At 26.7% G+C, this 25,714-nt stretch overlaps 2 protein-coding genes and 1 non-coding gene across 4 annotated transcripts; 1 reads left to right on the top strand and 2 right to left on the bottom strand.

Annotated features, from left to right (window-relative positions):
* Nucleotides 1–2,205: 2,205 nt before the first annotated feature.
* Nucleotides 2,206–5,002, top strand: LOC112797545 (receptor-like protein CLAVATA2). Of its 2 annotated transcripts, XM_025840545.3 has the most exons (2): nucleotides 2,222–2,445; nucleotides 2,742–5,002. In XM_025840545.3, exon 2 carries the CDS (start codon nucleotides 2,891–2,893, stop codon nucleotides 4,805–4,807), a length of 1,917 nt encoding a protein of 638 aa, XP_025696330.1. In that variant the 5' UTR covers nucleotides 2,222–2,445; nucleotides 2,742–2,890; the 3' UTR covers nucleotides 4,808–5,002. The 2 variants fall into 2 exon arrangements, with proteins under 2 accessions (XP_072092224.1, XP_025696330.1); XM_072236123.1 differs by having other exon boundaries at nucleotides 2,206–5,002.
* Nucleotides 5,003–5,513: 511 nt separating this feature from the next.
* Nucleotides 5,514–10,395, bottom strand: LOC112797546 (protein TRIGALACTOSYLDIACYLGLYCEROL 3, chloroplastic). The gene is made up of 10 exons (XM_025840546.3): nucleotides 9,705–10,395; nucleotides 9,373–9,501; nucleotides 8,876–8,971; nucleotides 8,710–8,787; nucleotides 8,564–8,625; nucleotides 8,388–8,463; nucleotides 8,126–8,233; nucleotides 7,045–7,220; nucleotides 6,848–6,932; nucleotides 5,514–6,111 (listed from the first exon to the last, which is right to left on the bottom strand). Exons 1-10 carry the CDS (start codon nucleotides 9,921–9,923, stop codon nucleotides 6,073–6,075), a joined length of 1,068 nt encoding a protein of 355 aa, XP_025696331.1. The 5' UTR covers nucleotides 9,924–10,395; the 3' UTR covers nucleotides 5,514–6,072.
* On the bottom strand, nucleotides 7,609–7,695 carry LOC112799096 (small nucleolar RNA Z161/Z228). The gene has a single exon (XR_003200681.1). It is a non-coding gene; the product is annotated as a small nucleolar RNA Z161/Z228 (small nucleolar RNA).
* Nucleotides 10,396–25,714: the final 15,319 nt, after the last annotated feature.

The following is a 25,714-nucleotide window of genomic DNA, read 5'->3' as shown; positions in this document are numbered from 1 at the left end:
TCCATCATGAAAACATATGTTGACATCACTGCAATCACTTAGCATTTCTCCTCCTACTTGAATCCTCAATAAAACTTATTCTAAATATTTCAAAAGTAAATTTTAAAACTTATTCTAAATATTTCAAAAGTAAATTTTTCAGTTCCCCCTTCCAAATGAAGGATATGCCTTAGGTGGAAAAAATATATTTAGATTCTTGATAGTCTAGATAAAAAAAATTATAAAATAGAATAGTAAATTACATAAATTTTCTCGTCTTCTTCTTCTTCTCACATTTTCTTCCAGCAACCACCATTACTATTATCATACTTACCACTGCACCACTAACATATATTAGAACCGATTATTATTTTCTCAGACAGAAATTCCGGCAGACTCCATCAGTGACGGCTCCTGCTCTCCTTCCTCGTTGTGGTTCTTCCTCCCCCACTGAATAGCATCGATGGCGACGGATCTCTCTCCCTCTCGCTCATTCTTGACTTGGCGGTGACACTGAAAGTGACGAACAGCGACGGTCTAGCGACTCCACAGACGGCGATGGCAAGACGCGGATGAACAACAACAAGGACGGCGCACGCAGAGACAACCTGCGAAGATGACGACGACGGCGGCTCCTCGTGGTGGTCGCGCTCCTCCTTTCAACGACGTCAGCGGCGATAGCGAGGAGGTGGCGGAGAAAAAATGAAAGGAAAAGGAGACAAAAGACAAAAATAAATTTTTGAAATAGAGTTATTTGTAAAAATATTTAAATATAAATATAATTATTATATTATTAATAAAAGTTTTAAATCTTAGCCATTGATTCAAAAATTCAATGACCATTATTTATAAAAAATCTTAAATCTTAGATTATAAAGGACGAGAATATACTTTCTCTATTAAAGAAAGCTCCCCAAATGAAATACCACAAGCCACCAGCAACCGAAGAAAGAAGCCATCTTTTGTGATCAAGACATAGCCAATTCACAGAATTAAATAACTTGCAACATCCAATATTTCTTCAACACTTCTCCAAAAAATATTAAATACAAGTCAAGTACTTCCATTTATTTGTTAAAAAGTTGTTGGGTTATGTAAATTTTTATAAGTAGATGTAATGTTGTACTAGAGACACAATCATGTATCAATTATCAAGTTTTATCAATCATCCAAATGTATGTGCTTGAGAAACAATCTTCGAGTGCATTTGGTTGAGTTTAGGAAAAGGAGTTTATTTTTTTATATGATAATAGTTTTCAGTAAGAGTCTATTTTACAGAAGGTACATTGTTTAGCTTATATGAAAAGCTCTCAAACTTTTAGTCTTTTCACAAATATTTATATAATTCTTAGAAGTCTCTATTGATCTCTCTTAATTAGATCAAACAATCAGGCCTTAAATGTAGCAGTTACCAAAACTAATGAAGAGTTGAATTTATATACCTGGGCATGCAGAAGTAATCATAGGCAGGCTTTACTTACTCTTCTCAATATCAAACAGTTGACTCTCTCTGTTTGTACCTTGACATGAATCCCATATAAAATTCAATAAGGGTTAAGTCTCTACTTCTCATTATGTAAGCCTGCATATTGGCCTTATTAATCATCCAACAAACATAGGAGAATATGTTATCTTTTATGATAAAAAATAACCACACCTATGACCTATTGACATTAGTATCTTGGATTGTCATAAAACTTACCATTCTAAAAGATCACATCTTAAAAAAAAATTAAAAAAAAAAATTAAAAGAATCTATTTTCGTAAATAATAAATTTATTAGTATTATTTAATTTATGTAACAAATTTTACCTAATAAAATAAGACTTTGTTATGGTTGTATAATATTATTAGATTTTATCAAGATAATTTTATAATTATATATATATATATATATATATATTACTATTTTCAATATTTTTGTAAGAATTTTAGGAGTTTAATTCTGATTGAAATATTTTACAAAAATATTTAATTAAATTGACTATTTATGTCATGTAATTAATATAAAAATTCATTTTTGTACTATACATAATTAAATGTATGTAAAAAAAAACTTTTTGTTGTAAATCACTTTTTAGTTTTTACAACTAGAGTACACTAAAATTAAATTTAATTTTGAATTAGGACCTGAGTCAATGCTAGCTAAAATTTAAATTTAACTCTTAAATTGCTGTCTAAAATAAAATAATAAAAAAAAACAGTGAAGAGGAATATAGCGGGAGCAGTGGCAGTAACACTCAGAACAGGAACATATGCCACATCTGCAACTGCAAGTGAATGGGGAAAATATAAAAAAGAAAAGGGTAATGCTGATGCAGATGAAGGAAGCACGGCAAGAAAAAAAAGCCACTTTATTTTTCTTTCTTTGATCTAATCTAATCTAAACCCTCCCTTTGCTGTGGAATTAGGCACCACCACTTTTCCTCATTGCAGCACCACCCAACACAACACACAAACACCAATGTAAGTTTCTTCCTTCTTTTTCAATCTTCTCTCTTTCTCTCTACTTTTCTGTTTTTTCATTCTATTCTTCAAGTTGTTGCCTTCAAGTTCATGTTTTTACACCTTGTTTCTGTTTAGAACTCTTGTTTCCATTCCTAAAGATTGCAACTTTACAATGGGACACACATGGGGTTATGCTATTTCCTCCTTTTTTTCCTTGACATCCCACCATTGTTTTTTGCATCCACTCACACTCTTGTGTATGATTTTTCTTCTGTGTTCAACCACTTGTCACTCAATTGATATTCACCCACAAGACAAAGTTTCACTTTTGTGCTTCAAGTCATGGATTCAAGACCCTGACCAGGTTTTGTCCAGTTGGGGTAGCTCCAACAATAACTGCACTAATTGGAATGGAATCACCTGTGACAACACTGGCCATGTTCTTTTGGTTAACCTCACAAGTATGAACTTGTCAGGCCAAATCCACCCGAGTTTTTGTAACCTTTCATACCTTGAAAAGGTGGATTTTTCACACAATAACTTCACATGCCCTCTACCTGTATGTTTTGGGAACTTGCTTGGTCTTCGAACCGTTGATCTCAGTCACAACCGGTTCCATGGTGGGGTGCCAGATTCCTTCGTGAGGCTTAAGCAACTTACTGAGCTTGTTCTGAGTGGGAACCCTGATTTGGGAGGGCCAATTCCTGGTTGGATTGGTAATTTCTCTGCTTATTTGGAGAGATTGCAGCTTGGTTTCTGCTCATTCAATGGGATGATACCTGATAGCTTGGTTTACTTGAAGTCCCTTAATTATTTGGACCTTGAGAATAATTTGCTCTCTGGAAATCTGGTTGATTTTCACCAGCCACTGGTTTTGCTTAATCTGGCTTCGAATCGGTTTTCGGGTACTTTGCCTTGCTTTTCGGCTGCGATTAAGTCTCTAACTGTATTGAATCTGTCAAACAATTCAATTGTGGGAGGAATACCTGCCTGTATTGCATCACTTGAAGTTTTGAGTCATCTGAACCTATCAGGGAACCACTTAAAGTATAGAATATCTCCAAGACTAGTGTTCTCGGAGAAGCTCCTGGTTTTGGACTTGAGTAATAATGGTCTGAGTGGTCCTATTCCAGGTAAAATTGCGGAGACGACAGAAAAACAGGGCCTGGTTCTTCTTGACCTTTCACACAATCAATTCTCTGGTGAAATTCCTTTGAAAATTACAGAATTGAAAAGCTTGCAGGCTTTGTTCTTATCTCACAACCTTCTGTCCGGAGAAATTCCTGCTAGGATTGGAAATTTGACTTACCTTGAAGTCATTGATCTCTCACACAACTCACTATCTGGCACTATTCCGCTTAATATTGTTGGGTGCTTCCAGCTGCTTGCCCTCATACTTAATAATAACAATCTTTCTGGCGTGATTCAACCGGAGTTTGATGCACTGGATAGCTTGAAGATACTGGACATAAGCAATAACAGGTTCTCAGGGGACATTCCACTCACTTTGGCTGGATGTAAATCTTTGGAGATTGTTGATTTTAGTTCTAATGATCTTTCTGGATCCTTGAATGATGCAATAACCAAATGGACAAACCTCAGGTATCTGTCTCTAGCTCAGAACAAATTCAGTGGAACTTTGCCTAGTTGGTTGTTCACATTTCAAGCAATAGAAATGATGGATTTCTCACACAACAAGTTCTCTGGCTTCATACCTGATGTTAATGTTAAGGGTAGTTCATTGTTTAACAGCAGAGACTTAACTGTTAAAGAGCCAACGGGTGCAACAAGAAATGTTCAGCTGAGAGTATCCGTTATTGTTTCCGATAACAATCAATCCAGTTTCACTTATAATCTTTCCTCAATGGTTGGAATCGATCTATCAAACAACTTGCTACATGGGGAGATTCCAAGGGGCTTATTTGGCCTAGCTGGCCTACAATATCTAAATTTATCATCCAACTTTCTTGATGGGCAGCTTCCGGGTTTGCAGAAAATGCAGAGCTTGAAAGCATTAGATCTGTCTCATAATTCGTTGTCGGGGCATATCCCAGGAAACATTTCTAGCCTTCAAGGTCTGGACACCTTGAATCTGTCTTACAACTGTTTCTCAGGATCTGTTCCCCAGAAGCAAGGGTATGGGAGATTTCCCGGAGCATTTGCTGGAAATCCAGACTTATGCTTGGAATCTTCTGGTGGCGGATGTGAGGATGGAAGGGTTTCATCAGAGCAAGGCAGTTTTTTCGGGGAAGATAGAATGGATGGACCGATTTCTGTTGGAATTTTCTTTATTAGCACCTTTATTAGTTTCGATGTTGGTGTTGTCGTTTTGTTTTGTTCTACTAGAGCAAGAAACTACATTCTCCGGACAAAAGTTTGATTTAGTGCTTGTGAGAGTGATAAACGTTAACCTGTAAATTCCATTTTTGTAATGTGGTAACTGTCTTGTTACAAGAGATGAAACACATCCTGTGATATCTGCTAATCATTTACTGAACTACTGTCCAGAAATGACAGGACTTTGGTCATGATGTGAATCACAAAAGGTATAAACAACTCTTATGCCTTTGCCTCATTGATCTTTTTTAGTAAAGGAGTGAAGATAGAATAGTCCTGCATTATTCAGCTGGAAAAGAATGTATGTATATCGTGAAAGTTTGATAGGTGAAGTGATCGTAGATCATTGAATGGTTCTTTTTTAGCTGAAACTGGTTATTTTAGGATTAATTAACATCTCCACTCAGATATAATGTTATGTATAATTGAAGTAGGGTCAGCATGATAAAATGCTTGTTTGTCTAGTGCAGCAATGATGAAAATATGACTGTAGGCATGAAATTGCAGTTTTACTAGTTGGAGAACTAAAAACCTGCCTTGATTATGGTATTGCTTACACTAAACTGCAAATTGGCGCAGTTAGAAGCGGTAAGTTTAGACAAAATTCAATTATGTGTGTTCTCCAGGCTTAAATAGCAAGTAAGGTACCAATCTTTTTATCAACCCGATCCAAAAGATGATGAATAAGAGAGAAAGAAAAAACAAGAGTAATATCTACTATTAATCTGATCGAGGATCAGGGATTGTGATTGACCAAACAAAAAACGAACTAATATATAAAGCAATAATTCAAATTGCTCATTGAGTTGCTTGCCGCCTTGTTCAGAGGGAATATAAAATCATGAAGCAGATTTATTTTGACTACAATAATGAATAGTTTACAATCAAGTGGTAACACATCAAAAATTAAATATAGAACTATGTAATAATACATTGAATTCTACCAGTCCTCTTGTTCTAAAATCTACTAATTATTACTACCATCATTTTTTCTTTTGGGGAGGGAAGGGGGGGGGGGGGGGGGGGGGAGGAATCCATTGTGCATCTTCCAGAGGCAGCAAGTTTAATATGATTTCAATAGCCAGCGACAATTTATGCTGTTCTTCCTAGCTTCCAATCCAAGTTTTAAAATTGAGGTTAGATTGGAAATTACTACCAAAACCCTGACAAACCCCGCACAATTCTTTTACTGCTCTCACATAAGTTGTCAGTTGAAAGCTATATCCATTTTCCATTCCTATCTGCACAATCAGGGGTAGCCAAGATCAGCCATAAACCCATTTCAGCTACTCTACCATCATTAATGTTCTAGTATTTGATAGGACCCTCCAGGCTCCCAGATGCAAACTGCAATAACAGAAAAAGATAAAAAAGGGGGTTGAAAACAAAGTCTAAGTTATTCACATTATAAAATTTAAGCTTGCCTGCAATATGCAGTCCTGTGATAAACTCAAAAAGGCCAAATAAATAAATAAAAGGGACTTAATTTAGTCAAATCGTCCGAGATCTAAGCCACCTCAATGGTCTTATCAAACTTCGATTTCTCTTGATATAATGTAATCCTTTGAGGCTCCTTCAGCCTAGTGTATATACATGTTTCTGTTTCTAATCCTATTATTCTTATGTTTTTCTGGTTCTTGTCCAAGACTGTGATCTGCTTTCAGCTTCCCTTAAACTCGGACAAAGGCAAGAGATGCCTAGTCAACATGTATTGTTTCCATACTAATTACTAAACATGTACCATAACTGAATGAACTATTGCAAATTAGTTTGTTTGAATGATCAGAAAATATTTTTTTGATTTCCATTTCAGATTGTGCCCATGCTTTTTATTAATGTGGAAACATATAGCATATAAACTTAAGACCCACAAAAATCAGGACTTCGATAGATAATCACAAAAGTAAAGAAGGGTCTCCAGAAAAGTGATTGTATAATGATACGAATCTGATCAAGAAAATTTCACGAAAGAAACGTACTTTGACATAATAAACTATGGTACAATTCCCTACACTTGTTACATTTACATATTTATAGCCCCTAGACTCCGAATTCTTAAACAACTCAATTTGTGTTCACTTACCTGTTGAACAATTGGATTTGTTGATGTTGTAAATTCATGAGTCATTCCTTCCCAAACAATCTTTCCCTTGTGTAGAAACACCAACCTAAATTATGCAGTAGCTTCTCAGATATGTGTTTGTCAATCCCAGCAAAATTACGTGACTTGAGGGAATGGGAAGAAGACTAGACATGCAGCATTATGAAAAAAATGCTTACCTGTCAATGGCTCTTTTAATGGTACTATGTTGGTGAGTGACGACCACATATGATGCAATGTTCCCGGGTTTCCCACGTGCATCTTGTCCTTTTATGTGCACTGAACGAATTAGATCCTCAACAACAGTTGATGCAATGGGATCTAGTCCAGCAGTTGGTTCATCATATAAGAGAACCTTTACAGAAGCACAAAACACCGTTTATAAACAGAAGAAAATAAGGTTTGGAGGAAAAATTAAGTGGTGTAGAAGAAAGTGATGCGTTAGCTTAAAATCACATTCTCTCTTTGATAGAAAATACATAACAAGTAATTCTGGATCAGATAAGAACTCAATAAGTATAACCGGAGTCAAAAAAGATTATTGTCACACTACATAGCTGAAAATCATCTAGTTTTAGCAACGTAAAGTAACTAGAAGACGAGAAGAGGATCAGTATAGAACGGCTACAATGTGTTTGTACAGACAAAAAAATGCAACAGGAACCCAGCTTATCTTTGCTATAGATTTCACATTGTCTACCCTAGAGTGGAACAGAGATAACTTTTTTACAAGATTGCAATCAAACCATCAGAATTATTGGATTATTGCATCAGAGAAAACCTCAGATGACCATCGTGAGAATTTACTATCCAAATTCATCATATGGTTTATAACGAATCCAAGAATAAAAAAAATCAAGAAAGAAAGAAAAACCAAAAGATGGATTGACAATGAAGTCATCACATAGCCCCACTATTCCAAATTCCATTGGAGGTCCAATCAAGAGAACATTACAAGGAAATAACTTTTTCACTCCAAATTGAAGCCAGAGTCACTGACCTACTGGATTACATATGGTTTCATACATGCTGATATCAAAGACAATTTTAGTAAATCCAAAATGCAACGGATGTCGTTTTATGGTTCTTGAATTTCTAGGTGAACCCATATCTAAAGAAAATCGGTCAATCATACCTAGTAGTAGACATTTCAAATATTAATTAAGAACTTGGAAATACCAGCAAATATTTGCAAATCTGGGCAAAGATGGGGGACTTAAGAGAGAAAAGGGAAGTTGTATTCTAAAAGCTATATTGTACCTCAGGCTCAATTGAATCCTTTGAATTGTCATAAATAATAGATCGAGCTAAAGCAACTCGTTTTTTCATTCCACCTGATAACTCAGAAGGCAACCGATTCTCAACTCCCTAAAAAAGTAAGAAAAGAGAAAGTGATCATGCATTCTAGCCGCATGTATATGGAAAAAACTTTCTTAACACCAAAAAGAAAAGGTATACTTTGCTAATCTTAACCGCATTGGTAATGCCTAAAATTAACAGTAACCATGTTTATGATGAATACCTTCAATCCAACAGCAGCCAAGGTTTCCTTGACAACCTCTGATATCTGGTCTTCAGGCATGCTTGAGTGTTCATACCTGAAAAACAAACACATCAGAAACAAACAAGACAAATCCATCATTTAGACAAGATTAAAATGGAATCAATATTTCAAAGGCAATGAAGGTTGCATCTTACAAGAGAAAACCAACATTTTCACGGACAGTCAAAGAATCAAAAAGTGCTGCACTTTGGAACACCTGTAAACCAATAAATAAATTCCATTACAAAGGGAAATTAATAGAACTTAAAATGAGCAGGTTGCTGATCACTCAAAAACTTACTAATCCAATGCGAAGACCATGTAGCTCATCATCGCTTACCAGACCAACTCTCTTTCTACCTCGAATATAAACCTCACCCTGTTTGTTTAACAACAATAAGATTCAACAAGTAGAACTCAGGCATTTCAAATTGACATCAAGATCAACATCACAATCAACTACTTACCTTATCTGGAATAAGTAATCCTGCAATAATCTTTAAAACTGTGGATTTTCCAGTCCCAGAAGGACCGATTATTCCAACTGCTTCCCCATGTCTAATCTATTTGTAATGTAAAGGGGAAAAAACATAAAATAAAATTAGTGAGCTCCAAATCAATTGAATCCTCCAATTCTAGAATAGCTAACTTTCCTTGAGAGATGTGGAGGAATAGCTAATTTTCATAAGAAAGGCATTGATCCAAATTAAGTTATAAAAGAAACTTTGCTTTCACAGATAACCAAGAAGAAACTCTAATCCGAGTAACCAACTAATCCCACTTTCCAAAGCTTGGCAATAGCTGTCATAAAAAATATGCCTTGAAATACTCTAAAACTCATTCATTATTTCATTTCATTTTCATAAAAAACATCACAAAAACAAGCAGAACAACAAAGTAAGAGATCAAAACGAAAAAAATATGCAAAAGGATCATATTTACGCAAGTATAAACAATGAATCACCTTGAAGCTAACACCATTGAGGATTTTCTTTTCCCCAAATGACTTGTAGACGTCTCTACACTCAATAAGAACATCAGAGTCACCATCTTGTTCCCGAAGTGTGCTCAATTGCTCCGATTTCGATGAACCCTAGACACCATCAACAACAACCACCACGTTGACGTCAACAACTCCCACGTGAAATATTTTACAAAGATCAAAACTTTTTAGCTACTTGTCAACCACAATCCCCAGAATCTAACACACAACTCAAACACAAAGGAAAATTTGAAAGAAGAAAAAAACAAAATTGGAAAATCGCAATGATAAGAAGAATGATGAATAATAATTACATTGAATCTGAGGGCGGAAGAGTCTTCGCTCTTGAAGTTCGTTGGAGGAGCGACGCAAGCACAAACAACCTTTCTATGATCTTTATTATTTGCGTGGAAAGAATTGAACTTGGTTGAAGCCGCGAATCTCGAATACAACGAAGAAGAAGAAGAAGAAGAACGAGACGCAGCGTTTTGGGTGGTTAGAGAAAAGAAGGGGTTTGTTGACAAAGAAACCATTGCTTAACGAGAACCAAATGAATGAGTCAAAGAAAGAGACTTTGATCGATTTTGTAACAATAGAAGAAGAAAGAGAAGAGGAAGAGTTGGAATTATGAGGTGGAAACCATAATAATAGAATTAAACTAAAAATAAAAAATAATAAGCATGTGAATCATATGGTTGGTGGTTTTGAAAGTTGAAAAAGCGTAAGTGTGTATGTAATGATGATGGGAAAATGGTCGGTGATGGTGAAGGAAGAGGAATGAATCTGTGTAGTATTATGGTGGCGGAGTGTGGAAGATGAAAGAGGGAAGCACAATCAAGAAATCAAAGGATATACCAAAACCCAGGGACTCGTTAACCTCGCCTCTCTCTTTCAAGATTGTGACTCTGCAATTCAGGTTCAATTTCTTATGAACTAAAGATGCCATGGTTGTGTGTTATTTTGGGATTTTTACGTATCTCTTAATCCAACAGACAGGACTAATCTGTTACGATATTAGATTTTATTTGAGAATTTATTATTAGTTAATGAATTGTTAGGTATATAAAGTAAAATTGAATTTTTAATATTTATTTAAATATTTTTATTTTTTGTCATTTTTTTTAAATTAGAAGGTTTCAATAAAAAAAATTCATTTTAATTTTTAATATTTAATTTCGTAAAATTAATTAATCCTTCTTTCAATAATTTTTTTCTAAAACATATTTATATAATATATTAATTATTAATTTATTTTTTATTTAATTTTTATAAATAAAAACAACTTAAAAATTACTAATATTTTTTATTTTTATATAATAAATTTAGTTAATATATTTAAAAAAATAAAACAAAAAAATTAAACAATCCACTCCCAACAAAAAAAATTGCCAATCTTAATTGATTTTTAATAAATAAAACGATAGTTTAATATGTTATGTAGTCTTATTTCGTTAATACAAAGAAAAAATATTGATAAAAAACTAATTTATCTCACATAAATAAAGATTAAAAATAAAAAAAAAAATTATTTTTACTGAGAATCTCGTTATCTTTTAAGATATTTGTCTGAAATTGTTTAAAAAAAATTTTAAAAATTATTAATAATTTAATTAAATATAATTAAATTATTTAATGGAATATATAAATTATTATTTTTTATTAACTTTTTATGTAAATACTAAATTAATATCGAAGAAATTCATGCACTTACAAAATAGTGTTTAGAATATATATATATATAGACAAAATGGTTTTTCATTAATTTTTAAATTTAACAAATGTGATCATTCATCGTTTGATTCAGTTTTCATTGACAAAAAATATTAAATTGGCCCACAAATTTGACAAATTCCTACTTTATAGTTAGTCACATATCCTAATCTCATCATCTTCTAACTCCTTCTCTCTTCTCCCTTTCAATTTTCATTGTTATTAACCTCTCACTCTATATCAATTCTATTATCATTCTAATTTCTCACCACACAACTTCATCATCATCATATTGTTTTTTATCAACGTACAATAACAAAAATGCTCTGGTGTAGTTTGGGTGAGCTTTGTTAAACTCTTCTGCGAGATTGTTTTCATTTTTCTTTTTCTTTTTGATTGTTGTTTAATAATGTGTATTCTAGTTTGGTTATATTTAATTGTCGTTATTTCTATTTTTCTTTTTGATTATGGTGTTGCTACTTTCTTTTTTTTTCTCACTTCTCTATTCTTGGGATTATTATGAATGATTATGGATAAAAAAAATTAATTCATTTATAAATTTTGATTATTATATAATTATTAAAATTTTAATCTTTCTCCTAAAACATGATGAGTTTGGTCTGTTGATAATGATATTGCAGAATTAATGGTGATGATCCTTCATTTTCATCTGAAAAGAATAAGAGTTTTTGAAAGAGAGAGAACACAGTAAAATTAAGGATAAATTAGAGATTTCATCAATATTTTTTGCTAATTCAACATTTTTAGTCAACAAAAACTGTGTCAAATAAGGAAGATCACTTTTGGAAAATTTTAAAATTATTTAAGAATTATTTTGTCAATTATATCTTTTAGGTATTAGTTTAACAATGCCCGAATCTTTTAGATATTGAATTGGTATTTACTTTTTAATTTTTAATAATCATGTTTAATTTTTAAGACACTCATTATTTTTAATTTTTATTCGTGTTAATTACCAATTTGATATTTGAAAGATTTAAGTGCTAACAAAAAAGTTTCTAAAAATATTATTAACAAAATAGTTTTTGAATGATATGAAAATGAGACAAAAATAACTAATAAACAAGTTTAATCACCCATGCCATGCACGTGATAAGATTAAAATTATAATTTTAAGTTGTTATGTTAAATTTTATTTTAATTATAATAATTTAATTAATAAAAAAATAACTTGTATATGTTTTTTTTTTTCTTAATATAGTGTTAATTGTATTAACTATAAAATAGTATTTAATCTACTTTTTTCAATAAATCAGGCATATATACTCAATATGACCATAAATAATTTAGTAATACTTAAATCTACCAACAAAGTTTTATATGTTGGTATACTGTGAAGTAAGAAAATATCAAAATCAGCTCAAAATGAAGAACAAATTAATAGAGAATCCTAATGCAGAAAGTTTTGTAATAAACAATAAATAATTTAAACCTACTGAATAACAATTCAATGCTATCCTTTGATACCTGCAAAATATATACATGAAACAACACTGTATCAATGTTTGTATATAAAATTATATGATTAACGTAATTATAAAATTGTTTGTCAAGAGAATAAAATTATACGAATTTTTATGATAATTTTAATATTCTCAAACTATTAATGTACAATAAGAATTCATCTATTAATTCCTAGAATTTCTAAATTTTTTTAAGTGATAGTAATAAATTTTAATAAATAAATAGATTTAGTAAGACATTTTGTTATTACCTTTTTATTATAGGCCTCTCAAAAACTTCTCTATATACCACATTCATCGTGCAGTAATTTCCAAGTGTATTAACCCGTGCTATGCACGTGATAAGATTAAAATTATAATTTTAAATTATTTTATTAAGATTAATTTAAATTATAATAATTTGATTAATAAAAATATAACATGTTATGTATTATTTGTTTTTTCTTAAACTAGTGTTAAATATATTAACTCTAAATAGTTATTAATTGGTTTTAGTAATCTACTTTTTTTAATAAATCAACCATATATACTCAATGTGACCATAAATAACTTAATAATACTTAGACCCACCAACAAATTTTTATATGTTATTTTACTGTCAAATAAGAACATATCAAAATTAGCTCAAAATAAATAATACATTATTAGAGAATTCTAATGCACAAAATTCTCTAATAAACAATGAATAATTTAAATATACTAAAAAATAACTCAACACTTTTCTTTGATACTTGTAAAACATATACCTAAAAAAATATTATATCAATGTTAGTATACAGTTTTACAATCATCGACCGTATTTACTATACATGACTCCTTCTTAAAAGTTATTATATACATGTGTGCAGTCGGAAGATAAATTACTGGACTTTATTTTATTTTTCTAAATTATTATAATTATACATTATTCATTAAATGCTAATTGTAATATTGTAATATAATTATAATAAAGATATTTTTCTAAAATAAATTTAGAAGAGAGAATAGTACTTTTATTTTAGAGGAAAAATGAATTCATGAGAAATTGACACCTCAATTTTATTAGTTGATAATGTATTAAATATTAATTTTATATAATTATAATAAAAATATTTCTCTAAATTAGTATAATCATGCATTATTCGTTAAATGTAAATTGTAATATAATTATAATAAATATATTTTTTAAAATAAATTTAGAAAAAAAATAGTGATTTCATTTTAGAGAAAAAATAAATTCATGAGAAATTAACACCTCACTTTTATTAGTTGGAAAAAATCCAGTTTTAGTATATTTTGTCATTATTATACATTTTTCTCTAATCATATATCCACTATTTTCTTTTTTTTTGTTTAAGCATTTTGAACTTGGGTTTAACTTCTCGTAGTTCTCACTTCTCAGTCATTTTATTAGATGTAGTTGATAACTATTGAAATTATTTGATTAATATAGGAGAAAAATATATTATTATATGATAGAATTAATATGAGTATATTTTATTATTAAATAAACAAAGTTAATATAAAATAAAATTATACATAAAAAAACAAAGAAAATAAAATTAAAATAGTAAAAGTGATAAAAGATTATTTTTATAATTTTGTTTTGTCATTTTTATGTATAGAAGATTAGAAAATAGTAAATTTTTAACTAAATTAATTTATATTTGTTGTATTTAATAAATTATCTTATTTTAATTTATTCCTTAAATTTATATATCATAAAAATTAAATCAAATAATTAATATACATAATTTTAAATTATGTGATACTTAAATATCTATTCAAATCAATTAGTTGATATAATTAATTCATCATAATGAATTGACTTTAATGAGTTAAACAAAATAATACAGAAGCATGCTACGTTGATTCTATCATTAAAGATAAAAATTCGATTTTTATATGATAGGATAGATAATAAAATAGACGGCGAGAAATAGAAAGATAAACATTTTAGATCCTAAGTTGTTTCATTTGAATGTTGCAATGTGGGTATCACATTATTTTACTTATTATACCCTATGGACCCTTTTGTAACTTTATTTCAATATCAATAGAATTTCACTACCTTTGAGTACTAAATTAAAATTCAAAATGAAACTAAAAAAAAGTAAAGAGTATAAAATTATTGATTGAAAAATACTCTAAATAATAAAAAGCCAAATTAACTTTAATATTAAATTCATTAATACGATTTTAATTTTATATAATAGTTAGAAAATATATTAGTAAAAGCAAATGGAACAATAGCTTTAATTAGTATTTGATAAAATATTCATTTAGAATAATTAAAAATATAAAATTATGATATTATTAAAAATAATATATTTTTATGTTAAAAAAATTATATTTAAATAAAATATTTATAAAATATAAAATTTAGAGTAATATAGCTTTATAAACATTAATCATTAATCAATTATGAACTAACATAAAATTATAATATAATTTATTTAAGAAAAAAATCAATAATTAATATTAATAAATATAAAAATTATCCAAACACTTTAATTAAAAGTATGAATGGTTAATTATTATTCATTATTAATAATATTTTGTTCATAAAAAAAAACTAAAAATATAATTATTCAGATTTAGATTTTAGAAAAATAAGCGTATAAGTAACAAATGGTCTATTTTATCATGTATATTATAAATTAATGAATTAAACTAACTGATATAACGAATTATAATTAATTAATTGGTATAAATTATAATAAATTATATGATATTTAAAAAGAAAATAAAATGAATAAAAGAATAAAAAAATAGAAGAATAGAAGACTACAATAAAATAAATTGAATGTAAGTTTTTTTTCTTTTTATAAATTTTATATCACATCTGCTTCAATAATAATAAATAAAAATACATCAACTTAATATCTAAGAAAAAAAGATGAGATAAAATCATAACACAATTCTAAAATAAAAGTTTAAATTAAACCATAATATCATTGCACAACACAAATTAAAAGTAATTTCACACTATAAAATACCACACAAATAGATAAATGACTTAAACTTAATTATGGATTTTTATTTATTTATGCAAACATGATAACACCATGGTCTATAAATGCTTAATGGATAACATATCATATATTGCTCTAAATGATGAGCACGGGAGTTGAAGAGTGTGTGCTGATTTGTGTTCATAATAGTTGCCTTCTTGTGACGGCGCCTCATAGAAAAAAAAAAGAATTGTTGTAAAAGCTACCCAATGAAAGAGTAATTGGTAAATGAATTATATTTTCTTCTAGCATATATAGTCTTTTATAGCGGTAAAATAAAAATGGAATGAATAAAATTTTGTATTTTTATATTAGAAATAGAATTTGATATTTATCCTAATAAAATTAAATAATTAATTAATTATATTTAAATAAATAAAATAAATTAAATAAAAATATTTTTAAGAATTAATCAAATCAATTAGTCAACACAAATAATTAGTATAATTAATTTTATTTGATTTATTGAATTCAAAAGATAAATTAGAAAATAATTGATTGAATTAATTAGTTGATATAATTAATTTATTATAATTGATTGAATTTAATAAATTAAAAAATAAATAGGAAAACATAGGAGACAATGATTTTTTTTTTAACTAAATTAATATGTATTTATTGTATTTAATCAGTATAAGTAACAAATCATCTATGTTATTATATATCTTATTTAATCTTGTATGGTACGGGTAATTATAAGTTATATTTTGATTTCTAATTATTTACGTACATTAATGATTAAAATATATAACATAAATATTGTAATTATTATAATTCTATGATATAATTATAATTAACATATTTTATCATAATTAAATATTAATTTGATATAATTATAATGAAAATACTTTTCCAAAATAATATAATCTACTATTATTCATCCACTAATTATTTGGCAATAAACCTTAATATGATTTTTTACATCTTCGCTATGGGAAATAACTACTTAGATATAATATGTAATATATTACTACCTTAATAAGTTAAGGCACAAATACAGAATTTAATTAAGGTGATTGAAACTTTCACCAAACAAAATATGACCTCAATGAAATAAAAAAGGGCATTCGATTTTGCATTAATTAGCTATTCGAAAAAATAACATACTCATTCATTATTTATGTTTCATTATATTCTTTAAATAATATATAGAAAACATATATCCTGTGTATAAAAATGTGACTATTAGTAATTTTATTAATAAACCTTTTTTTAAATTATTACTAATTTCAATTTTAATAGAAAATATGAGGAAATAATTTTGCTTGCCATAAATAATATACTAAAACTGTTAGTATATTATCTTCTATATGGTTAATTAAATTTATCAATGATTTTCCTGTGTAAATCGTTATTACCCAATTTTTAATAACTACTTAATATATAAAATTTGAAATTAAAAATTATTATTACTAATTCAATTAATTGGTTAATTGAGTAATAATTATCAAATTATTAAGGTACAAAATCATTGATTTACTCAATAGATTTTCATATATTATTTATATTTCAATTACCGTGCCATGCAATTTTTGTAAAATTAGTATGCAATTTTTTATGTCAGTTAATTCAATTAAATGGTAATTTTTGTCAAATTAATATTATTTAACCAGTTAATAATATTATTATTAATAATTATTTTTTGTATTGATTTTTAAATCAATTATTAAATATTTATTTTTGTTAAGATAATTGTTTATAAATTATTTCAAATTATATTTTGTTAAGATATAATTATTTAGATTATTACTCATGGCACGGGTATAATTTCATTTTATACCAATTAATCAATTATAATTATATGACACGGGTGTAATTTCAATTTTATCCACCGATTATTGGCAAATAAATTTTATTCCAATTATAAATAAAATCTGTTTTTATTGGCAAATAAATTGTCTTTAGGTCAATGATTTAATATATGTGTAGGTTTATTTTTTTGTCAAATATAATGAAATAAAGGATAAAAATAAACTTAATAATATCTGACACTACTTCATTTTATTAAATTATTTAAAAATACCAAATCCACAAAAAATAATCGTAATATATAAATTGAGGCAATAATTTAAAATTCTATAATTATAATTTAATCAAATACTAATAGTAAAACCAAATTACCTAAACAATATTGAACATATTCTAGTCCTTAGTCACGTATAGTATAGAATCATTCTTGTAACGACAATCAACTGAAATAACATCGTAAGTTTCAATATTTAGAATTCGTGCAAAATCAGGCCATCCTCTTATTAGATAAGCTTCATCATCCGCTATCCATGCAATGCGACAAGGTATAGAATTGTCACGCCGAGAAACCAAACTAACTCTTATTCCCCTCAATGGCATTGCATGCATGCAAAAGAAAGCTGGTAATTTCTGAAAAAAATTAAAATATGTTAAAAAATTATTCTAATAATGAACAGTTTAAACTAAAAAAATTTAAATATATTACCAATAGTTGAAATTGCATATCTGAATTTGTCACGAATTTAGCAAAACTGAACTGAAAATGAGGGAATTCAATTTCATTATGTGCTCCACTTCGAAGATTTTCGAGCAGACGTAAAAAGCATGGAGGGGATAGAACTTGAACTTGTCCTATAAAATTTCATGGATGCAATTCCTCAATCAAAAATCGAGCTCCTCCTAAGAAATCTAACTTTAACCACATTCCATTGGGTTAGTCATAATAGGTGAATAGATCCAACCATCCTTCGGTAAAGTAGAGACTATTTCCTCTTCTTTAAACGCTTATATCCATGTAGTTGGAACCCGAATCAGTGAAAACAACTCGATGAGGTATTTCATGGATGTGATGCATTGTAAATGATTGTGGCAAAAGACAATCGAACTGGAACATTAGACGATAAGAATAACTTAGAGTAACAACAAATAAAAAATTATCAAAAAATAATATAATAGAATGAGTATATGAAAAATATTATAAAAAATTATAAATTGTACTTTAAAAGGATCAACTTCAATAAAAAACGAAGAATACGTTCTTATTATATGAAGTAGTAAAAAAACACTAAATATAAAATTATGAATTGGCTCTCAAATTTAGATTCATATATCACACGAAAATACTATATATAGACTTTAGTAAAACAAAAATAAATATGTAAATTACCTATTATTAAGGTAATTTTTTAATAATGCATTAAATTTTGATTTGATACCATTATAATGAAAATATGTTTCTAAATTAGTATAATTATATATTATTTATTAAATATTAATTACAATATAATTATATTAAAGATATTTTTTATAAAATAATTTAAAAAAATATTTGATATACGTGAATCGGGTAACAAAGATTTATTATTATTATTATTACTATTATTGATATTATTATTATCATTAAAATTATTAAAAGTATTTTTAATTGATAATTGATAAGTAATTTAATAGTGCATTAAATATTGATTTGATATAATTATAATGAAGATATGTTGCTAAATTAGTATAATTATATATTATTCATTTAGTATTAATTATAATATAATTACAATAAAATAATTTAGAATAGAAAAAAAAATTTATTCGTTTTGGAGGGAAAATGGAGGTATGAGAGATCGACACGTCACCTTTAGTAGCCGGGAGAAAATCCAGTTTTAGTATATTAAGTAGATATTATATTTCATAAGTAAAAAAATCGTTAGGCTATGTTTGATTGGAAAGAAAGAAAAGAGAGGAAGGAAATATAAAGGAAAGAAAGGAAAGGAAAGAAATTGAGTGGATTTTTATTTTCCTTTGATGTATTTGGATGAAAGGAAAATAAGAAGAAAAGAAATGTTATAAAAAGATAATTTTACTCTTATATTATAAATTATATAGAAAAAAAAAAGTAAAGGAGTAATATTGGAAGTATAGAGAGAAAGATTTAGTTTTCTCTTCATTTTTTTTCATTATTGGAGAGAAAAAAAATTAGTGGATCCCACCAACATTTTTGCATCCATTTTCTTTCCTCCTCCATTTCTCTCCTCAACCAAACAAATCTGTTTATTTCCTTCTTTTTTCCTTCGTCTTATTTTCACCTCAAACAAAATAATTTATCTATTTGATCCGCATTTTTGTGACAACATTTGAATATTTGAATAAACATTTAAGTGTACTAAAAATTTTGGAACAAAATTTAATCTCTGTATTTTTATTTTTATTTTTCAAAAAATTTTGTCATTCACAATGAAATTTAAAAAAAAATTATTTGATATAAAATTATCAAAATTTAAGAAAATAAAAAGATCTTATTTTTTTAATAATTTTTGTAAAAAATACATCAAAAACTTATTTCTAAAGTTTTTTTTAGAATATATATTTAAATGATATTATATGTACAAGTATTTTTGTAACTAAATCCAACTAAGTTGGTGCAAGTCCAGTGAAAAATATGCGGACATACGTCATATATATACCATTTTTCTTTTTTTGTGCTTTCTATAATATACAAATTTTTGTTGGAGAGAACAAAAACTTAGTGATATAACACATAAATTTTTAAAGTATGACACACAAAATTTTGCACATAACACTCTATATAATATATAAATTTTTGCATATAGCACACAAAATTTTGCATATAGGTCACAAAGTTTTGCACATAGCACATAAGTTTTTGCTGTAAATATATTTTATTAGTTGAGTGAGTCAATATTTTGAGTATGTAGTCCTTCAAACATTTTTGTACTACACATCAAAATTTATATGTTGTGCATATTTTACTGGTATAGTATACAAATCTTTGCATTATACATAAATATTTGCATATAGCACAAATTTTTTTTGAGTAAAGCTAGGGAACCAAAAGCATATCAGCCAAAATCCAGCCAAATACCTTTCGATGAATTCAAAATCTTTACGAGTTAATATATATGGATGTTTCTTCTACTAAGTATGAGAATGTTTCTTTTTCATATTAAATGGATGTTTTTTATGTATTTTTTGAATTTGTGTTTGACAAAAGGGAAAATAAATTTTGGATTGGGCTTGCTGAAAGGGTTCCGTGATCCCAGGAGTGATTATTGGGGATTTGAAACATATTAGTCAATGAGAGATTTTATTCAAAACGGCAATTAATAACAAACATTAAAAATTAAATAAAAATTAAATTAATTAATTTAATATTGTTTTGTTTATCTTTTGGCGGATCTCTTTTTGGTTCCACATACTTTTCCATTTTTTTTACATATGTACAAAAAATTTTATGCATAGCACACAAATTTTGTTACAAATGTATTTTGATTGTTGAGTGAGTCAATGTTCTAAATGTGTAATCCGTTATAAATTTATGTGCTATACATCAAAATTTTTGTGCTATGTATCAAGATTTTTGTATTTTACATCAAAATTTATGTGTTGTGCATATTTCATTGATTGAGTATCAATATTTTGGATATGTGATTCTTAAACATATTTTGTGTTGTATACTAAAATTTGTGTACTATGTACTAAATTTTATGTGTTATGCATCAAAATTTATGTGCTCTAATTTTCTTAACATTTATAGGAGAAGAGAAAGATGAAGATCATAAGGACAATAATAATAATAAAAGAGGATGAAAAGAAAAAACACAAAAAAAATTAAACAATAACAATATCAAGAAGAAGAATACATTGGTGGTGATGACGATGGTGGTAGTTACGGCGATGACAACAACGACAACAATGTTAAAGAAAAAAACACGTAAAAGAAAAAGAAGACAACGACAACAATGACAATGATAGAAGAGAAAGAAAAAGGAGTGACCGTGTGTATATGAAAGAGAAGAAGCGTACAGACTTGGTTAAAAATTTGATTCAAAAAATACTTGAACGCCTATTATTTCTCTATATATTTAATATTTATTTTTTTTGCACTTTTTAAAATTTTTTGAGGACTTATTCATTGGTAGCATCTTTTAGAGTTACTTTTTATCAGTGGTATAAATTTTTTGATATCATGTTAATAGTTTGCTCATTTTTATTCCCATCAACTTAAATTCAGTATGTTAATGGATAATATTATAGATATATAGAGTCGAATGAATCTGTACATTATGTTCTCTATCTGATATAGTGAGATATAAATATGAATAAATATGAGAGAACACAAATACTGTAAATACACAAAATGTATATAATATTTTTAAGTTAAGACACTAAGACATAGACCTACGATACTCATTTTTTTTCTTTTGTTCTTTACTACTATTTAAATTTCAAGTTTAACCTCAATCCTAAATTCCTAATAACTTTTTTTTCTTTTTCTCTCTCTCCCTCTTCTTTGTTCTTTCCTCCATCTTCTTCTATCATTATCCTCTTTGATCCCTCCATCATTACTACTCTGCCATTGTCGTTGCCACCACTTATTTAAATTTGTCGTCCAACACAGTAACAGTCAAAGAGCCATTGCGATCTCATCCTCACGACACAAGACAGTCGTAATACTGTCGACAGTGATACAGCAACAATAGCACCATCACCTACTCACCTTCCTCTATTTTGCAACCACCATCGCCTTCTTCCGTAACTGTCGTGGTCTTCTTCTGTTTCGCAATTGTCATTGCCTTTCTCTATTCACAAACAAGGGTGAAATTAAATAATATTTAGTAGAGGCCAATAAATTTTTTTTGAATATTTTATTTTAATAAAAAAATTAGAAATAATTATATATAAAAAATTTAATTAAAAATAATAATTACGACTTAAAATATACCTTTTACAAGATAATTGAACATATCATAATCAAAAAATTAAATACAAATATCTCAAAATTAACCTTAATATAAATATTATAAAGATATATTGTTGCATTTAAAATTTGCAAATACTATTCAATTCCTTTTTAGACATTTCCTACAAAATTATAAAAAATTATCAACAAATGTATATATACTTTATATAAATAATTTAAATCACATCTATAACATATGCAATAAATGAATTAAAATTTATAACTTACATAGATAATTGGGTTCGATGTTTTTTTATAATGCATCACATCTATTAAATACCATCTCAAATTATTTATATAAAGCATATATACATTTGTTGATAAAATTTACAATTTATTATGTCATTTATAATGCATCACATCTATCAAATACCATCTCAAATTGCATTCATTAATTCAGGTTCTACGTGCTTACATAGATGTAAGAGTTTAACGAATAAGCAGTGAACTCTATTTTATTCAAGGATGATTGGATCTACTCATATATTATAAATTTATAACCAATCTAATAGAATGTGGATAAAGTTAATTTTCTTAGGAGGAGTTTGATCTTTTATTGAGCAATATCTTCTAATCATTTCCTCTGTACTTTCTACATCTATCAAAAAATCTTTAAAGTGAAGTATATAACGAGATTGGATTTTCTCAATTTAGATTTAATTTTTAAAGAATTATGTTAGACTTAGAGATATAATTTTAAAGATTGGTACTCTATTTAATTTTTTTTTGAAACCGTTTGTAATAAAAAATAATTTTATAACATATTATAATTTGTTTTCCCGAAACTACCAGCCTTTTGGTGTGTCAATACAATAACATTGATAGGAATAACGGTCAATATAGTTTCTCGTTGTGGTTATTCTATACTTTGTCGTAGTATATAGATAACAGATGACACAGAACTTATTTAATAATAGGACCGTTTGAATTTATACAAATTACAAATATTCAAGCTGATGACATTATTTAAATTGGTTGTCGTTATGAGAATAACTCTAATTTATATGTGTCTAATGTCTAGAATAATTTAAATATTATTTAAATAGTTAATTCTAATATTAGCATTAATTAGATTAACTTGAGAGAAATTTGAATTGTTACCTCGATATATATAGTATTACGATTATTATTTTTTGTTATGTTATTTTTTATATATTTTTTTATTTTTAAATGTATTTTAATTTTTATTGATTCCTAGTATAACTAAAAAAAAATTAAAATTGATAAGTTAAAAAATCTGCTAATAATATATAATAATTTTAGATTATTGTTCAAATAAAAACTAAATTCTGTATAATACTATTAATTGTACTAAAACAATTTATTGATGTTGTATAAAATAGTTAATAGTTGAGTTAAAATTTATCAACAACTATAACGTTAAAAATTTTAGCGATATATTTATTTGGGTTAAAATTTTATTAACGTATAATTAATAAGATTATTGGGTTAAAATTTAGTTGTCGAATAACATATATTTAGATATATAAAAAAATAATCATGAGTATGAAAATACTAAGTTAATAACTATAATTAATATATCAAATTAATTTAACATTACTTAAAATACATTATTTTAAAGTAGATAAAGTCTATCATTATTATTGTTAAATAAATGCAAAATTATAATTGATAATACGTTATGAAATCATAATATTTTTCATAATGATAATTATTATTTCTACTATACTACTATTTGCATGAATGCATTATTAAAAGAAAATTATTGTATATTAATTAGATTATTCACTAATTATACATAATTAAAATTATTTATTTTATTATACAAAGTTATAATTAATTAGTCTAATTTTTTATTAGACACAATTAATTAACATACAAGTTATATATTTAACAGTGATTTATAAAAATTATTGTTATTAATAAAGATTATTGTGATTTATGAAGATTACAAATTTACGTATACAATGATATTAATAATAAAAACTAAAAATATTATTAAATGATTGTAGACTCAAAAATAATTATATATATATATTAAATAAAAAAATCAAAATAAAAAAATATATTATTATATGTAATTTAAATATTTTAATTTTATCTACAATTAATATATATGTATACTTAAATAGAAAATATTAAAAATTATTTAAACAACAGAAATATATCTAAAGAATCTACTCTACGTACACTAAAAAATTTTATTAACCTATAATAAATAGAATTATTAAGGTAAAATTTTGTTGTCCAATATTTAGATATATAAAGAAATAATCATATGTATAAAAAAATAAGTCAATCACTATAGTTAATAAATATAATTAATATATATTAAATTAATTTAACAATAATTAAAATTTTGTTTTTTTTAGTTTTAAAACAAATTAATTCTATCATTATTATTATTAAATAAATGTACAACTATAATTAACATTGTTTTATGTAATTATAATACTATCGATAATATTATTCCTATTATACCACTATTTGTATGAATTCGTTATTAAAAGAAAATTTTTGTATATTAATTAAATTATTCAATAATATGCATAATTAAGATTATTGTTTTATTATATACTTTAAAATAATAATTTATTAACATACGAATTCATGTCTTTAGTGGTAATTTATGAAGATTACCATGATTAACGAAAATTAATCGTAATTTATAAAAATTACACATACAATGATATTAATAATAAATATAAAAAACATTGATTGATTGTAGACCAAAAAATAATTATATATATAATAATTATAATAAAAAATAATTAATATATGTGATTTAAATATGTTTTCGTACAGTTAATATATATGTATATATAAATAAAGAAATATTTAGAGTTGTTTAAACAAAATAAATGAGTAAATAGTTAAATTAGTTTTCGAAAGATAATTTATTCTCCAAATTAGTTATTGAATGATTTTTTAATCAAATTTGTTATTCAAATATTTTAAGTTAGTCATTTTAGTTCTTCCGTTATTTTTATTGTTAATGGAGTCAAAATTTGTTGATATGATACAAGAAGTGACACCACAACACATACTTTTAGTAGTTCTAATTGGCAGCTAACATGATAAATTTATGAAATTAAATCAAATCAACTCCAAATTGAAGAATTCCAATGCTTCAAGTTCTCTTCTAAATTAGATTTTGATTTGATCTAATTTCATAAATTTATCATACTAATAGTCAATCAAGGCCTATATGTATGTGTTATAGTATCACTTAACGTGTCACGTTAATAAATTTTGGCGCCGTCAACAAAAAAAATGACAGAACTTAAAAGGACTAACCGATTAATTTAAAATCTTTAACGGAAGAATTTGATTAAAAAAATTTTTTAGAGACTAATTTAAAAAAAGAATAGTCTCTCAAAAATGAATTTGACTCTATTTACCCTATAATAAATATATCGTGAGAATACAAAAATTATTAATTAAACGATTAATAT

This window comes from Arachis hypogaea, chromosome 4, assembly GCF_003086295.3.
Source record: "Arachis hypogaea cultivar Tifrunner chromosome 4, arahy.Tifrunner.gnm2.J5K5, whole genome shotgun sequence".
In the NCBI taxonomy this organism is placed as follows: domain Eukaryota; kingdom Viridiplantae; phylum Streptophyta; class Magnoliopsida; order Fabales; family Fabaceae; genus Arachis; species Arachis hypogaea.
This window is presented reverse-complemented; position numbering and strand designations above follow the sequence as displayed.

What these genes read in the sequence shown, in the direction of transcription:
- LOC112797545 (XM_072236123.1), top strand. Translation starts at nt 2,600, where the DNA reads ATGGGACACACATGGGGTTATGCTATTTCCTCCTTTTTTTCCTTGACA.
- LOC112797546 (XM_025840546.3), bottom strand. Translation starts at nt 9,923, where the DNA reads ATGGTTTCTTTGTCAACAAACCCCTTCTTTTCTCTAACCACCCAAAAC. An exon ending in CTTCCGCCCTCAGATTCAAT is followed by an intron (nt 9,502 to 9,704) that starts GTAATTATTATT and finishes GATGGTGTCTAG; the next exon opens with GGTTCATCGAAATCGGAGCA. An exon ending in AGGATTCAATTGAGCCTGAG is followed by an intron (nt 7,221 to 8,125) that starts GTACAATATAGC and finishes GCTTCTGTAAAG; the next exon opens with GTTCTCTTATATGATGAACC.